Raw genomic sequence first — 17272 nt, forward strand, 5'->3', positions numbered from 1 at the left:
CAGAGGCCCAGAGAGGTTGAGTAGACAAAGGAGTAAGCAGCAGACCTGGAATCTGAACAGAGGCTGTTGGCGTGGCGCCCCCACACGGCTGACTGTGCCCCTCACAGCTCCAGGCCATTGTCTTACTTCCTTTTGTGGAGGTGTATGTTGCAAGCAGGGGCACAAGAGGTAGAGTAGACAAGACAGAGGGGAGCTGTTAGTAGCAAATAGTCCTAAAGTGATTGGGAAATGCACATTGGGAGACAGAGTAACTCACATGCAAATCAATTAGTGGGTGACACATTTCCATAGCTCCTCAGGCTCAAGTTGCTGCTTCTGGGGCACAAGACCAGGAGAAAGAACAGTGGGCTTATGGGTCAAGAGACCTGGGTCCTAGTTCAGGCTTTGCCACTCAGTACATGACCTTGAGCAAGTCATTCCTCTTCCCTAGGCCTCAATTTCCCCATCTGGAATGACAAGGCCAGCCTGGATGGTGTCTAAGCTACCTTTCAGCTATGATAGCATCTAAATTAGCGATTTCTCTTGAAATGAATGATTGGATGGATAAATAAATGGATAGATGGATGAATTTTTTTTAAATGTGTATTAATCACTATGTGTAAAGCACTATGCTTACAGGGACAGCTAGGAGCTACAGGGGATAGAGCACTGGACTTGGAGTCCCAAAGACCTGAGTTCAAATTTAGCCTCAGACACTGCCTAGCGTTATGATCCTAGGCAAGTCACTTAACCCCTGTCTGCCTCAGCTTCCTCATCTGTAAAGCGGGGTATTATTTATGACTAAGTTAGTATTGTCGATCTGAGGATCTCAAGTTAGAAAAAATCTCAGTGGTCAGCTAGTCCAACTCCTACAACACGTCCCACGTGTAAAGTCCAGCCTCTGCTTGAAGACCTCTAAGAAAGGGAGTTCACCTCCCTCAGAGCAGCCTGTTCCATTTTAGGATAGCTCTGATTGTTAGAAAGCGTCCCCTGCAGCCTAAGTATGCCTCTCTGCCCCCTTCTGCCCCCTCTTCCTGCTTTGGCCCTGGTGACCCTGGAAGAACCGGTCTGTTCCCTCTTCTTTAGGACCACACTGTGTCCTTGAAGAGAGCTCTGACGTCCCTGTCAGGCCTAAGTGTTGTAGGTCCTTCACCTTGTCCTACCATGGAATGGCCTCTGGCTTCCAAATCCTTTTGGTTTCCCTTTACTGAAGACATTCCAGTTAATGCCCTTAAAATATGATCCTTGGAATTGAGCATGCTATTTTAGATGTAGTCTGGCACAGGGCAACTCAGCAGGACTGACCCCTTATTTGTTCTGGACATCATGCCTCTCATCATGCCCACAAATTGCATCAGAATTTTTTCTACCATGGCACACCATTAATTCATGTCGAGCTTATAGTCCACAAAAACTCTCTGATCTTTCCTAAGAATAGGGCAGCTGGGTGGCGCCATAGTACATAGCGCACCAGGCCTGGAGCAGGAGGACTCATCTTCCCTGAGTTCAAATCTGGCTTCAGACACTTACTAGCTGTGTGACCCTGGGCAAGCCACTTAACCCTGTTTGCCTCAGTTTCCTCATCTGTAAAATAAGCTGGAGAATCACTCCAGTATATTTGCCAAGAAAATCCCAAATGGAGTCATGAAGAGTCAGACACAACTGAAACAAATGAACAACAATTATCTAAGAATAACTCTCCCTTCCTGTACTTAGGCGGCTGATTTTTTTAAAACTCAATCATAAGACTTCACACTTATGTCTATTAGGTTTCTTCTTATTAGGCTTGGCTCATTGTTCTAGCCTAAGCCTGGCAATGTGCTGGCTCCAAATATTAGCAGTCCTTCTCGGCTTTATGTCATCTGCAAATCTGATAAACCTGCTATTCTGCCTTTGTTCCAGTAATTGATAAAAATGTTGAATAGCATAAAACTAAAGCTAAATCCCTGGGGCACTCCAACAGAGACCTGTTTGCAGATTGGCCATTGATTGACCCATTAATAATTACTTGCACACAAAACAGAGTACCTCTAGACATATTCCACTGCCTCAAGGGCTGCTCTGATCTAGAGCCCCATCACAATGTAAAGTATTTGGGGGAAGATAGGGAGGTTTGTGTCATTTTCGTGTCTGTCTTTATCAATCTGCATCTGTCAGTATATGTATGGGCATACGTGTATGTGTGCCTAAAAATACATGAGTGTGTGTTTCAGCATGTACCTATATGGATTGGCATGTGCACATGCCAAAAGTAGGCTCCAGCTGGGCTGTGACAGCACCTTTCCCTCCCCCTGGAAGGCAGTCTGGAAACCTGGGGAGGTGGAGGGAGAAACCCAGGAGACAGGATTCATGGGGCCGCTTTCCCACATTTGTCTCTTTGAAGGGAAAGGACCAGCCCTGAGAGGCTCCCAAGCTGCCTTAAGAGCTTTTTTGGCTATGCTGGACTTTTGGTAAACTGTTCCCCAGCCAGGAGAGGGGCCTATCCTCAGGTTAGCTGAGGAAGAGGTCTAGAAGCCTGGCCCTGGGGCTGCTGGAAACCCCCACTGATGTCTGCAGCCAGAGCAGGCGCCGTGTCCCGAGTGGAACCTCTCCCTTGGCTACTCGGAGGGGACAGGCACAGACATGGGAGTGCAGGGGGAAAGAATCGGGCCTGGGGAGGGGGAAGAGAAGTTAGGAAATGAGGAGAGTGGAGAGGCTGGAGGACACTCCTGTATTACCCTGATATGAGGACATTGTCCAGAGAGAATGAAGACAGGGAGAACATGGTCACAAGTTCATGGACAGAAGTCATTTGACAACCTTTGATCAAGGACATTGTAGAGCTCAATGCCAGGGCCCCGTATTGGAGCCTTCACGAGGGACCCGTCTTGTGCTAATTGCATCGTCAGAGAAAAAATCCCGGAGAGGAGCTCAGAAGTCTGCAGCAAGGCGGGTGTCAGCGCGTCCTGGGGGAGGTGGGGGAAAGTCAGAACCAGCACACAGCCCTCACTGGCTCCCATGTGTGCGGTTTGTGCCTCCTCCTCTGAGTACCTGCCCCCAGAGTCAGTGCCCAGGCCCACACCGATGGCTGCACATTTGGTCTTGTCTTCGGCCAGGTCAGCAGCTCCCTGGGGGGGTCCTCACCTAGCATGTCCAGAATGGGGACAGCAGCCAGCATATGATGTTCTGTTGCAAAACAGAGCCCCACAAGCCAGAGTTCACAGTCGACTTTGCAGGACAAAAATAACAGGTGGAAAACCACTGGGGAACGATAGGTCACAACTGAGCAGCTGTGTATCCTGAGCCACATCCCAGCTCTGAGGTGGGATGGTCAGAGAAGGCTTGATGGAAGAGGTGGGGCCGAGGCTCCTCTTCGGGGGAAGGGAAGGCCAGTCTGGATATGAGAAGAAGCAGAACTGATGGCGATGTTGGCCTGGCTAGCTGCTGACTTGAGAACTGTCAGGTTATTTGGGCCCCGGTCCTGGCTCCCCGTTACATTGGGCAGCTCACCAGAGTGAGGCAGTGTTCGAAGCTCTCTGGGCTGTTGTCCATCCATCTGTCCAGGCTCCTGATCAGACAGGGGAAAAGGAGAGGGGGTGCTGGGGGGGGCATCCCTTGCAGCTCTGGTGTCTGGTTGCTTCTGGGCTCTGACACCCCTCCCCCTCTCCCTGCAGCAAGTACTGACCAGCTACCTTCCTCTTCGCTCCTCTTTTTCCAGGGCGTGGAGCGTATCAACGAGCCAGGCCTGAGCAGCCTGCGGACAGCCCGGAAGCTGGAGCAGGGGATGGTGCTGACCGTGGAGCCAGGCATCTACTTCATCGACCACCTCCTCGACCAGGCCTTGGCTGACCCTGCGCGGGCCTGCTTCATCAATGGCCACACCCTACAGCGCTTCCGGGGTTTTGGTGGGGTGAGTAACCCTCTTGCCGGAGCTCTTGCATTTACCTCCCTCCGTTCTGGTGATATTGATAAAGTACTTTGCAAGCCTGAAAGTGCTATGGAATTATTATTAATGTCACAATCTTAGCATCTCAGTGGGAAGAGGCTTCAGAATTTGTCACCCGTTTCAGCCCGGACCTGACCAGTAGTCCTCTCTACAGTACTGGCATCAAGAAGTCCTCTAGTCTGCCCTGCTTGAAAAACCTCAGCTCAAACTGTCAGCAAGTTTTTTCTTATGTCAAACCTCAGCTGGCCTCTCTGTCACTTCTGCCTACTGCTTGGTCCTGCCTTGTGGGCCTAAGCAGGACAAGTCCTAATTGTCCTTCCACACGTACTTTTTAAGATGACTGCCTCATCCCCGGAGTCCTCTCATTTACAGAATAAGCAAGTCTGCTTTTCCAACCAGTCTAGAGATGGCATGGTCTACAGTCCCCAGGACACCACAGGGAGAGGCTTGGCCTTGACACTGTACAGTGGAGATGGCAGGGAAACCGAGGCAACTGTCAGGCCCGCGTCCAGAGCCCAAAAGGCAGCGGCAGCATCCTTATTTGGACACTAGGGGGGCAGTGCCTGGCCCTCTATCCCCTGCTCTGGCTTGGGCCTGTATGCATGTGACCAACAAATCTCCAGGACTTTGCTCTTTCCCTGTTGAATCATTTGTGGCAGCTGTGGGATTGTTATCTCCCTGAACTGTTCAGGGAGATAACAAGTTTATCAGTTGGTTGGGGAGGTTGCTGAAGGGGGCAGACTCAGACTCAAGGGGACACATGTGCATTGGCTCAGCCTGACATGGACTGACTGTCTCCTGTTATTTCTCCACCACCGAGTGCCCCTCAGAAGGTCCATGTGGCCCCTTCTGGGCGTTCTGGGCACGCTGGTTACTCTGGCTATGGAGCTGTTAGTTCTGAGTTAGCACATGATGCTAACATGTGCTAACGTGTGCTAACATGATAAGTGGATGGATTCAGCCCCCATGTGAGTGGGTGAGCTTCACACCTGGCCACAGGATGACCCATCCGCCAGCAGTCTCACAGACATGTGTCCTTGGTCACAAGGAAAACCAAGTGGGGAGAATGTGGATAGCCCAGGATAGCCCCCTCCCTGCTGCTGAGAGCACATGTGCTGTTAATGGGGCTAGAGGCATCTTCTGTATGTAAAAACTGTTTCTCTACAATGAGCATATGTGTGGTCACATCAGCAACTAGTGAGGTCTAGGCACCTGACTAGCTTTGGTTTGACGTTTATTCTCAGCTCTTACAGGATAGCTTTAATTTTACCTTGAGCTCGTTTTTAGGCCCTGACTTGCCGTGAAGAAGAAAGCCAGATTCAGCCCTATGACCAGGCCAGGGTCACTCTGGTCATGCGTGAGAAAAGGGTAGAAGAGTTAGTGCTACCTGTAAGCTCTTTGGGTTCCAGTGTCTGGCAGAGGCAGCTTTAAATAATGAGTCAGGCTGGCTCCTTTTGATGGGTTCAGGACCAGGAAGGAATTGGGTTTGTACCTTTTCCAGAGAAGCTCCTGGAGCCTTTAGCATCACCAAGAAGTCAACCCCAGGTTCTGGTCTCCTGATTTCTCTGTAGGAGCTTAGGGGAGAAACATAGACTGAATCTTCCAGCCCTAGCGATAGACTGCTCCAACCTCCCCACAATTCCTTGGCATTCAGGGATCCAAGGACACCAAATAGAGAGATAGGAGTGGACCAGGTTAGACAAGCCTGACAGACAGAGATGTCTCCATAAGATCTTAAGTTGTGGCTGTGATTCCATGCAGAAAAATAGTGGTTCTCAGGCTTGAGCTCTCCCACTGACCCTATTGTGAGAAACCCATAAGAAAGCTGTGGCTGATTGAGATTTTGGGCCAAGGGCATCCCAGAAGCCAGACCTCCATTGGAGCTATTAAAGCTCCCATCCCATCCCTAGAAATCCCAAGAGAACAGCCATCCAGCAAGACCCTTGGGGGAAGCTCCAAATGCTCCCCACCCCCTTTCCTAAGATGTGTTCTAGCTCTAATCACCCCCGTACTCTTTGGCTTTTGGAATAGCTGACGTTGGCCTAGCACTTGAAGTTGTTTGTACAATACTTTACACAGGTTATTGCATTTGATTCTCACAACCCCTGTGAGGTAGATGCTACCATTACTGTGTTTTATAGATGGGGAAGCTGAGGCTTAGAAAATTACTTTGCCCAAGGTTACAACATTTAAATCAGCGTTTGAAATGGAATTTGAAACCAGGTCTTCCTAACTTCAAGTCCGACAGTCTTAACTGTTATTCCATGCTACTTGCCTTGCCTCCTAATAATTAATCACTACGTACCTCTGTGACACTTCTAACTTTCCAGGGTGGCTTCACACTGTCCCCCTCCTAGGGCACCCACAATAATTCCATTTGAGGGTTCATACCCACCCTCGAGGTAACAGGGTACCTTCCAAGAAAGGAAAATGAAAGGTCTTGCAAACAAAGCCTCTGCAGAGGCCTCATCTGGGCCACACAGGAACCTGTAATGTGAGGACCATAGTAATGGGTACATATGTCTGCCTTTCCTAGGTTCGCATTGAGGAGGATGTGGTGGTGACTGCCAGTGGTATGGAGCTGCTGACTTGTGTGCCTCGAACCGTGGAGGAAATAGAAGCATGTATGGCAGACTCCAACAAGGCCTTCACTCCTTTTCCTACCCAGAAGGAGTAGAGCCTGGGGTTTCCCAGCCCACTCCCTTCTCTAAAATGAGATAATCCATGGAGAGTCGCTGCCTCACATTTATGGCTTCTTACGAAATCAGCAGAACAAATCGTAATATTAAGTACCAATGCCTTATTACTAGAATACCAAGTTTTCTCTAGATGGTTAATCTGCCTTTCCAAGAATGCAGTCCCAATTCCTTCGGGGTGGGGAATAGGGAATAAATGCTGATTTAAAAGAAAATATACACGGCAACGTCAGACAAATGTTTCAGTACATGCTGAGAAGACAGGATTGTTTTCTCAGGAAAGATACATTCCTGATTTCTTCTTTCTCAAAAATCAGCACTTTTTACTCAGTTTTTCTTCAGTCTTTCCTGTTCTAGCCTGAATCTGCATTAAAACTGATTTCCTTAAAATTGCCTGGAGTGTGCTGCTCTTGATTTCTTCCCGATTTGCTGTTTGAAGTAAACTCTCTCAAGGTTACTATCTTCACACACTTCTCTATCCCTTTAAATTCACAAAGCATTCTCTGGGGTGCTGCCTCTGATTTGGAGAAGTGACTGACGACACCCCTTTCTCAATCTTGTGGTTCCAAATTTCTCCTTAGCCAGAACCAGTCCCTCCTAAATATGAATAAAAAAACAGTTTGCTGTCCAGTCACTGCCTTCAAGTGCCTTCCACCAGAGCCCACCTGTTCTGACACCAAATTCTTGGAGAAGGCAGCCAAATTTTTCACTGAAGATAAAGTCCATGACTGTATGAGGGTGGATGGATGGCATTCTGGGAGAGAGCGATCACTGTCACAGAAAATAATTAGGGCCCTTAGTGCTCTGGGACCCTGGGGGCTTAGGTTACAATAACAGGTAGCACTTACATACTTCAGCTGTCAGCTAAGGTTTGCGAAGCATTTTTACATCCTTAATTCATTTGGGTAAGGTAAGTACTATTATCTCCACTTTAGACATGAGCAAACGGAGACTCAGAGAGGTTAAGAAATTTGCCCGAGGTGGCACAGCCAGTGTCAAAGGTGAGACTCCCTAAATCTTCCGGTTTCCAAGTCCAGCACTCTTTCCATCACATGTCACCTTTCTTTGGGCACTTGCCTAAGGTAAGGCTCTCTAAACCCACATAAGAAAAGGCCGCCTGAGGCCTTCCTGGGCATTTCCTGCTCAGTGGTTTAGCACATTTTGTAATTAATGGCTCTAATGCCGTAATCCTGACAGTTAAGAACAGGCGATCCCTAAATTGTGTTCTGAAAACCTGATTTACAGTCTTGGAGGCTTGCAATTGTTCTCCATAAAGCAGTTTTGGGGGCTCTCCCATTTTAGAAATCAATCTACAAGTATTTATGAAGCATCTACCATGTGGTAGACACTGGTGCTACAAGTAAAAAGAATGAAATAATCCCTCCTTGCTTGAATTGAGCTTACCTTCTAATGGAGACAGCAAGTACGTAAAAATATATACAGCATAAATATAAAGTTAAGAAATACCAACACATCAAGCCGTTAAGTACAAGGTAGTTTGGAAGGGGAGAGGCTTCATGCAGAAAATGGTGCCTAAGCTGTATCTTCAAAGGAAATCTGAAGTAGAGGTGAGTAGAGGGGGCATTTCCAGACACTGGGATGGCAAGTTTAAAGGCAGGGGGATGGAAGACAGTATGTCGTGAGTGGTGAACATTAGGAAAGCCAGTTTGGCTGGATCACACTCAGAGAGGGGAAGTATTGTCCAATTAGGCTGGAAAAGTAGGTTGGGACTAGGTTATGTAGAGCTTTAAAAGCTAATCAGATGAATTGATATTTTATTCTTGAGGCAATAAAACCAACGGAATTAGATGAATAGGACAGTCAGAGATTCATAACTAAGCTTAAGGAAAATTACTTAGCTATGTGTAGAATAGACTGAAGTGGTGTTCTACTAAATTGTAAGCTCCTTAGGGACAGGAACTGTCTTTTGCCTCTTTTTGTATCTCTAGAGCTTAGCACAGTGCCCTGGCACATAGTAGGTACTTAATAAATGTTGATTGATTAATTGTTGGGAGATGAAGGAGAGAGAGACTTATTAGGAGGCTATTGCAATAATTTAGGCAAGAGCCAGTAAGCTAAGGTGGTAGCAGTGTGAACAAAAAAAGAAGGGATCAGATGCAAGATGCTGTAGATGTTGAAACGGCAAGATTTGGCAACTGAATGGATATGTGGGTGAGGGAGAGTGTGCAGTCAAGGATAATGCCAAGATTACAAACCTGAGACATTGGCAAGATGGGGATGCTTTTGATAGAAATAGAGAAATTTCAAAGAGGTGAGCATTTAGAGGAAATGATAAGTTCAATTTTGGACTGGTTTTTTTTTTATATTTAGTTTGAGATCCTCTAGGATATCCAGTTTCAAATAAATGTATAACGTGCAATCACTGGTCTGGAACTGAAGCTTGGGGTATATATATACATACATATGTATGTATGTATTTTATACATATACATAAGCACACACACATACACCTGTGAGTCATCTGCTTAGAAATAATAGTTAAAAACCAATGGGAACTGATGAGGTTACTAAGAGAGTATAGAGGGGGAAGAAAAGACTGCCCAGGACAAAACCTTGGGAAACAGTAACAGTTATGGGGTGTGAAGTGGGTGAGTCAGCAAAGGAAGCTGAAGAGGTGAGACAGATGGGAGAAGAATCAGGAGAGCAATGTCATGAAAACTAAAGAGTATCTAAGAGGAAAGGGTGGTCAGCAGCGTCCAATGTAACAGGTTGAATAACTGAGAAAACACCACCAGATTTGGCAATTGAGAAATCATTGGTTGCTTTGAAGACAGCAGTTTCAGTTGAGTGATGAGATCAAAAGCCAGATTACAAAAAGGTTAAAGAAGAGGAAGTGGATTTGGGAAGTGTTGACAATTTTTTTCTAGGTGTTTGGCTGAGAAAGGGAGTAGACGTATAGAACAATAGCTTGGGGGAAGAGTGGTGGGGTCTAGTGAAGGCATTTTAAAGAGAGAAGAGAATTGACATCAAAAATATCTAAGAGATAAAGCAGTGGATCAGTGGAATAGATTGGGTACACAATACACAGTAGGTAAAGACTATAGTAATATAGTGTTTGATAAAATGCAAAGATCCCAGCTTTTGGGACAAGAACTCACTATTTAACAAAAAATTGCTGGGAAAACTGAAAAGCACTTTGGCAGAAACTGGGCATAGACCAATATCTCACACCATATACCAAGATAAGGTCAAAATGGGTACATGATTTAGACATAGGGGAGCAAGGAATAGTTTACTTGCAAGATCTATGGATAAGGGAAGAATTTAGGACCAAACAAGAAATAGCAAGCATTACAGAATACAAAATGGATACTTTTGATTGCACTAAATTTAAAAGGTTCTGTACAAACAAAACCAATGCAGGCAAGATTAGACGGAAAGCAGAAAGCTGGGTGGGTGGAGAACATTTTACAAGTTTCTTTGATAAAGGCCTCATTTCTCAAATATATAGAGAACTGAGTAAAATTTCTAAGAATATGAGTCATTACCCAATCAATAAATGGTCAAAGGATATGAACAGGCAGTTCTCAGAAGAAGACATCAAAGCTATCTATAGTCATGTGAAAAGATGCTCAAAAATCACTATTGATTAGATAAATTAAAACAACTCCGAGGTCCCACGTCATAGCTTTCAGATTGCTACTATGACAAAATGACAAATGTTGAAGAGGATATGGGGAAATTTGGACACTAATGCACTGTTGGTGGAAGTGTGAACTGATCCAGCCATTCTAGAGAGCAATTTGGAACTATGCCTAAAGGGCTATAGTTTTGACCCAGCAATACCACTACTAGGTCTATATACCCAAGAGAATTTTTTAAAAATAGAAAAGAACCTACATGTACAAAAATATTTATAACAGCTCTTTTAGTGGTGGCAAAGTAGTGGAAACTGAGGGGATGCTCATCAATTGGGGAATGGCTAAACAAGTTGTGGTATATAATTGTGATAGAATACTATCGTGCTATAAGAAGTGATGAGCAGAACCAGCAGACACTGTACACAGTAATAGCAATACTGTACAATGATCAACTGTGAGACTTAGCTATTCTCAGCAATACAGAGATCCAAGACAATTCCAAAGGACTAATGATGAAGAATGTTACCCACTTCCAAAGAAAGAACTGATGGAGTCTGAATGCAGATAGAAGCATATTATTTTTTATTTTTTTCCGTGGATTTTTTTTTATTGTGTTTTCTTTTACAACATGATTAATATGGAAACATCTTTTGTATGACTGCACATATATAACACATCAAATTGCTTGCCATCTCAGAAAGGGGTGGAAGGGTAAGAATTTGAAACTCAAAAAATTTTTAAATGAAAATGTTTTGAAAAATTATTTTTACATGTAAGGTAGAAAAGATTTGAGCATGTTTGAAAGAAGTAGAGAAGGAACCAGTTAATTGAGAGAGATTGAAAATCTGAGAGAAAAGGGACAATAGAAGTTGTAATCTGCTGGAGAAGACAGGAGGGAATGAGATCAAGTGCATGTGTAGAGCAGATACCATTATCTCTGGGCAAAATAGACTGACTCAAGCTGAACGGGAAGGGGACACTTTGAAACATGTACCCTTAATTCATTACATCCCTTCTTCATACTTCCTTGCCTTTTGGAAATACACTGTTTCACAAACCTACTAATGCACTTTGAAGAAAATACAAGGGAGAAGATGCCTACTTGAAACATCTGTGTGACTGTCTGGTTTGTTAGCCCTACTTAGAAACCTAGTATTTGTTGGACCAGGCTTCAAAAGGGGTAGAAGATGGGAAATTGGCCTTCGCTCGAACTCTACGTGCCTTTTCTGTGCTTGCAAGAAAAAATGCAAATCTACAGGGCTGAAGCAAGAACACTGACAACTGGAGACATTTCTGTATCTCCTCAAGACCTAGTTCAAAGCCCACATCCTCCAGAAAGCCTCTCCTGACCACTCCAGCCTACAAGGGTCCCCTCATTTCCAACTCACTGCACCTAGTTATATGTCAGAGGCTTCATTTTACTGTACACGGTCTTATTCACAAGTGTCATATTTCTATCATCTCCACAGCAAGACTTCAAATCTGTGAAATACTTTGAAGTAATGAACGCTCAAAAAAATCCATGGGGGAGGGGGCATTTCATAGCTCAAACACTAGAAGGGACCTCGGGCTCTATCTGATCCAATCCTTTTCTTCTATAGATAAAAAAATTGAGGCCCAGAGAGTTAGGTAATTTGCCCAAGATCACAGAGGTTAGGATTAGAGGCAAGATTTGAACCTAGGTACCACCATTCTTTGGAGGTTGAGACTCTTTTATCAGTACCTAAGAAATAGTAGTAACTAGCATTTATACAGTACTTTAAAGTTCACAAGGTACGCACATCCTTACGACACTCCTGTGAGGTAGATGCTATTGTTTCTACCTTACAAAGGAGGAAACTGAGGACAGAGAGGTTACAGGTTAAGTGACTTGCCCAAGGTTTCCTAACTTAATGCTCTCTCTACAGTGCCTGAGAAGGCCAGTTGGCCTACTACACTGGAAGCTAGGGAGGCGGGGGGCTGGGGCGGGGGCACTCGGAGGGATGAGGGGAATGAGAATACTACTGCTCAGATCAGTGCTCTCTGCCTGCTGAGAGGGAACCTGGACCCAAAGGGAGCTTGAAAGATGAGTCATCAGGCAGGAAGAGATGATTTAAGAAAAACTCAGTCCTTCCTAAGGATTCCTGGGCAAGGTGAGTTTTTCCATTCCTTTCTGTTTACTTACAGACCCCATCAGGGTTTTATTGGAGGTTCTCTCCCCCTTTCCCATCCTCCAACCATTCCTGGAAATGAATTGGGCAAAGGTTGGTCATATCCCACTCTGGACCCAGCTGTATTTTATATGTTAACTTGCCAAATACAAAATAATTTCAATCCTAATGGCTCCTCAGATATCTATCACAGATGGTTTCCTTTCATAACTAGAACCATATTTGGTTGGATAATTTTCTCAATTCTTAATGTTCTCCATACACACCTCCACTTTTTCTCCCAAATTATTACCTAGCTCACTAAATAGTTGAACCACTTCAATACAGCTTGGAAGCCTTAATTGTACTTAATTAAAATATTTTGTTGTGTTAGAATGCCACAGATAGACTGGAAAGCCTCAGTAGAACAGGCCAACTTTCTATCTAAAGAATGAGTCTAATCATTTCTGCATGAAATGCCTATGCAAAAGTCACTTAAGAGTTCAGTAGGAATTGACTCATTTCTATGGCATTAATACAAAACTGCTCATATATTGTCTCAAATACAACCATGGCGAATCTGTTTCTAAACCATCTTTTATACGCTTTCAATCTTAAGTTTCTAGATTGTAATATCTGGACACTAGAAGAAAACCATAGAGCAGCAGCTAGTTAAACTTAGCTGCTGAAATGAGATGTAGCCTACTGCAGATATAAGCATATTATTTTTTACTGGCACATAAGTGCTATATAAATGTCAGTTACTCGTTTTTGGTTTTGTTTTGTTTTTTTCTGGTTATTTCCTTAAATAAACCATTTATATAGCAGTTTTTAGCTTTCAATTCTTAAGAGCCACAATTTATATTTAGCCTTGTTGAGATGCTTACAATCTCATGATTTCAGATTATTTTCTGAGTTTATATATTCAACACCCAGTGTGCTAGATGAAACATGTTTTCTCTGGGGCTCTAATTCCCCCACCCAAAATGGATGAACCCATAAGATAAAAAAAAATATTTTCATGGAGAAAAAAACAATTCATTAATATCTGCAATCTGTGTGTATGCCTTACATCTATCTCCAAGCACTGGCGATTTTGTGCCTGGAACTAAAACAACAATCAACAAACATTTAAAGTGCCTATTACATGCTAAGCACTGGAGAGTCAAAGTCAATGGAACAATCTCTGCCCTCATGATTCAGCAGAGTCATCTAGGTGTACAGGTGCTGGGAGCTTTGAGCTCATTAACTGTCAGCACTACCCCATGGACAAACTATACAGCTTAGCAATAATTAAAAGCTGAGCTCAATGGCTTCCACTGACTCATCCTGTGAAGGAATGAGGGGATCCCTCTTCTTAGACATAAGAGCACCTGGGAGCAGTTGCATGTGCTATCAGGTGTGTTTATTTTTTTGGTAGAATTTTAGAAAAAAAAATTAATCATTTTTTTCTTACAATGGAGGGTTTGGTGGGAGAAGGGCATATCAGGAAATGATTGGCATAAAAAAACAAAAGGGGTCAGTAAAAATTGGAAGATTAAAAAGGATTGTGTGGATATTCACCATGGTCACATCAAGATTCTCAGCAAATGCTAGGTGTGATGATGACCTTAGTAACAGTGCCTTAGCTGACTAGATAGAAATGTTTCATAAACATTTGCTCACCATTAAGTGTCTCACTTCTGCTGCTTACTAGATCTCTGTGTCCTGGGCAAAGACCCTTAGCTTCTCTAGGTCTCAGATGCCTTATTTGCAATGTAGGGTAACATCTATACTACCCACCTCACAGAATTATCACAAGGAAAGCACTTTATAAACCCTGAAGCACTACATAAATGCGAATTCTTATCTTCCTTTCAGCTCTAAACCCTATGATCCTTTAATGGGGAGGAATTTTATTGAGCTAGTTACCCTGACTAGATATGTCTATAATCCACAGCCAGCATAAACTAGGGACACAGATATATCTAACTTTCTGTAGAAACTGTTCTATACTGAATACAGCCAAGTACAAATAACCACTGGGATACAATAAGAGGTCCCTTGCTGGCGGTAGGTTACATCTCATTTCAGACAGAACAGAATGACAGAATTGTCCTAGCTTTCCTATGAACTATGTTTCAGCAAACACTATACTCTGGGCAACACTTTCCCTGTATTTCCCTTTGCTCTACTTAATAGCTATGGTTAGTAAACCAGTGTTGAGAATGTCCCAGACACATGAAAATTCATTGTCATCTAGCTTAACAAGAGTGCAGATTAGCTTCATAAGTAAGTGCCCAATATTTTTCATCCCACAGTTTTATTTAATCAATTTGCTTCCTTCTGGAATGTAATGCTATAGGATTAAGAAAACTGTCGTTCTATTCTACCATCTTTGGGTGAATAGCTATTTCCAGAAAGCTAGTTTAGACTGTACATTTAAGGACCCAATTAAGCCATGATCAATCATTGATTATCCCTGCCTCCGTTCAAGATGAAAAGCATTCACTTTCAACTCATGATCTTTATTTCACATTTCTCCATTTCGACCATGCACAGTGTTTTAACGTTTACAAAGCACTTCCAACTACCTTGAGGTAAGGGTTTAAAATCAGGGGTGGGCCTCGAGGCCACAGGTTCCCCCCACCCCTGGCTTATATAATCACAAAGTCTCAGAGTTGAAAGGGACCTGAGGCCACATAGTCCAACTTGTGCTTGCACAAGAATTCCCTCTAAAGTATACTCAAGTGATGCAGCTGTAGCCTGAGAACCTGGGGAGGAGGGTAGGAAAGAGGAATAAACCTCTGTGCAGCCCATTCCACTTCTGGATACCTCTAATTGTGAGAAAGTTAGCCCTTATTTTAAGCCTAACAGCCTCTGCCAGCTTCTACCCATTGCTTTAGTCTACCCCCTGGGTAGACTAAATCAAATCCATCCTTCATACAACAGCCCTTCAAATACCAGAACATAGCTACCATATCCGTTCTAAGTCGTCTCCAGGTTAAACATTCCCAGTTTCTTTAAATGATTGACGGGTCTAGATCAGCATCCCAGGGGTACTCCACTAGAGACCTCCTTACAAGCTGACCTTGAGCCATTTCTAACTACGATTTCGGTCCAGCCATTCGCCCAGTTCCTACTCCACCTAGCTATACTACTGTCTGTGCCCACATTACCAACTTGTCCACAAGCCTATGGCAGTCATGATCAAACACTTCACTAAAATTTGGGTAAACATTATTGCTGTGATCTGGAACAATCTGACCTGTCAACAAAGGAAATGAGGTCAGTCAGGTAGAGTCTCTTTTTGATGAAGTCATGTTGACTTTGGGACCAACATTTCCTTTTCTAGATGTTCAGTAATCATCTCTTAAAATAATACAGTCTGGGAGGGGAAGACCCTCAGGGTTTCAGGCCAAAACAGAAACAATTGCTATTTATACTCACTCTGAGCCAATCAGGGCCCAAACAATGACCAAGTGGCTTGGCCTAGGACCTATTGTTGGCCACTCAACGAGAGTCAGAGTGATTTGGATTTAAGGTAAAGTCCTTAAGGGAAAAAAAAAAAAGGTTTCAGCTATCAAAATTTATATTCCTTTGGGCAGAGCACTCCAGGTAAGGGTAGGATACTCTATGTGGGCAGAAGGAAGGGAAAGAAGGAAAGAAAAAAAAAGAAAGAATAAAAAAAAAAAAGGAAGGAAGGTAGAAATATAGAAAGAAAAGCAAGCTGTGTTGTCCAACTGGCCAGTTCCAGTTGGGTCCCCAGTGGGGCAGCTCCTCTTTTCACTCAGAGGTTGTTGTTTGTCCTTCGTTCTTGAAGAGGACCATGACATCAGGGAGGTGATGCCATGTAAGTGAATTGGATTTAAGTTAGAGAGACCTGTACAAAGTCACCAGCCTCACTTTCTCCTCTGGAGCCATCTGCTAGGTAAAGAGGCTATTCTCTGCCTTATTTCTTACCAGCCTTAATCATTAAATGGGCGTTGCCTCAAACAGGTGTCAAACCTGTTAAAGACCTTAGCTTAAGAAGGCCAAAATTTCCCACTGCATCCAGAGCCATCTCCAGTTGTCCTGATCTCTATCTCACCACTGGATCCAGATGGCTCTGGAGGACAAAGTAAGGCTGGTGACTGCACAGCCCTCCCTCACTTAAATCCAGTTCACTTGCACGTCATCGAATCACCTCCCAGATATCACGATCCTCTTCAAGTACAAAGGATAAATAACAATACAGTCTAGCATTTTGCCAGTAATTGAAGCCAAATCCACTGGCCTATTATTTTAAAGATGCCATTCTTGTCCTTTCTTTAAAGTTTGGGACATTTCAAAAACAGAAAGAAGGTCCCATACGCACCAAAAAATTTTAGGATTGTCAAAAAATAAATTGTATGGTCTTTTGTTTTTATATCGATCACATTTCCCAATATGTCCCTTTCTCCCTTCCCCCTTTTTAAAGAGCCATTCCTTATAACAAAGAATTTAAGTGGAAAAAGAAGTTCAGCAAAGCAAACCAACACATCAAAAAAGTCTTAACATTATAGGCAGTTATTACCTAAAGTTCCCCGCCCTATGCCACAGACACCCCACTTCAAAAGATCAAGGGAAGTGCTTTCTCAAAATACCTTTGGGGTCAAGCCCAGTCATTATAATTTTCATAACAACTGTTTTGAGTGTTGTTGTTCTTCCATTGACATTTTTGTAGGCATTATGTTGTCTTCCTCTGCCATCAGTTTGTCTTTCAATGCTTCTCTGCATTCTTCAAATTCATTTTTTATAGTACAGTAATATTCTTTTACATTTTCACACTACAACTTGTTCAGCCATTTCTCAATTAATGGATGCACACCTACTGCTTCCAGGTCTTGGTACTACAGAACTGGAAACAAAGGGAGTGCTTAGCAACTAAGGAATAGCAAAACAAATTACTATACATAAATGTAAAGGAATATTATTGCATGA

At 43.6% G+C, this 17272-nt stretch overlaps 1 protein-coding gene across 1 annotated transcript in view; it reads left to right on the plus strand.

Moving 5' to 3' along the window:
* LOC114046955 (xaa-Pro dipeptidase) overlaps positions 1 to 6994 on the plus strand; it is a 257017-nt gene extending 250023 nt beyond the window's left edge. The window contains exons 14-15 of the mRNA XM_027867604.1: positions 3677 to 3868; positions 6441 to 6994. Coding sequence (XP_027723405.1) covers positions 3677 to 3868; positions 6441 to 6581 — 333 coding nt within the window. The 3' untranslated portion in view covers positions 6582 to 6994. The remainder of the gene's footprint in view (positions 1 to 3676; positions 3869 to 6440) is intronic.
* The last annotated feature ends 10278 nt before the right edge of the window (positions 6995 to 17272 follow it).

This window comes from Vombatus ursinus, unplaced genomic scaffold, assembly GCF_900497805.2.
Source record: "Vombatus ursinus unplaced genomic scaffold, bare-nosed wombat genome assembly UNPS02014786.1, whole genome shotgun sequence".
In the NCBI taxonomy this organism is placed as follows: domain Eukaryota; kingdom Metazoa; phylum Chordata; class Mammalia; order Diprotodontia; family Vombatidae; genus Vombatus; species Vombatus ursinus.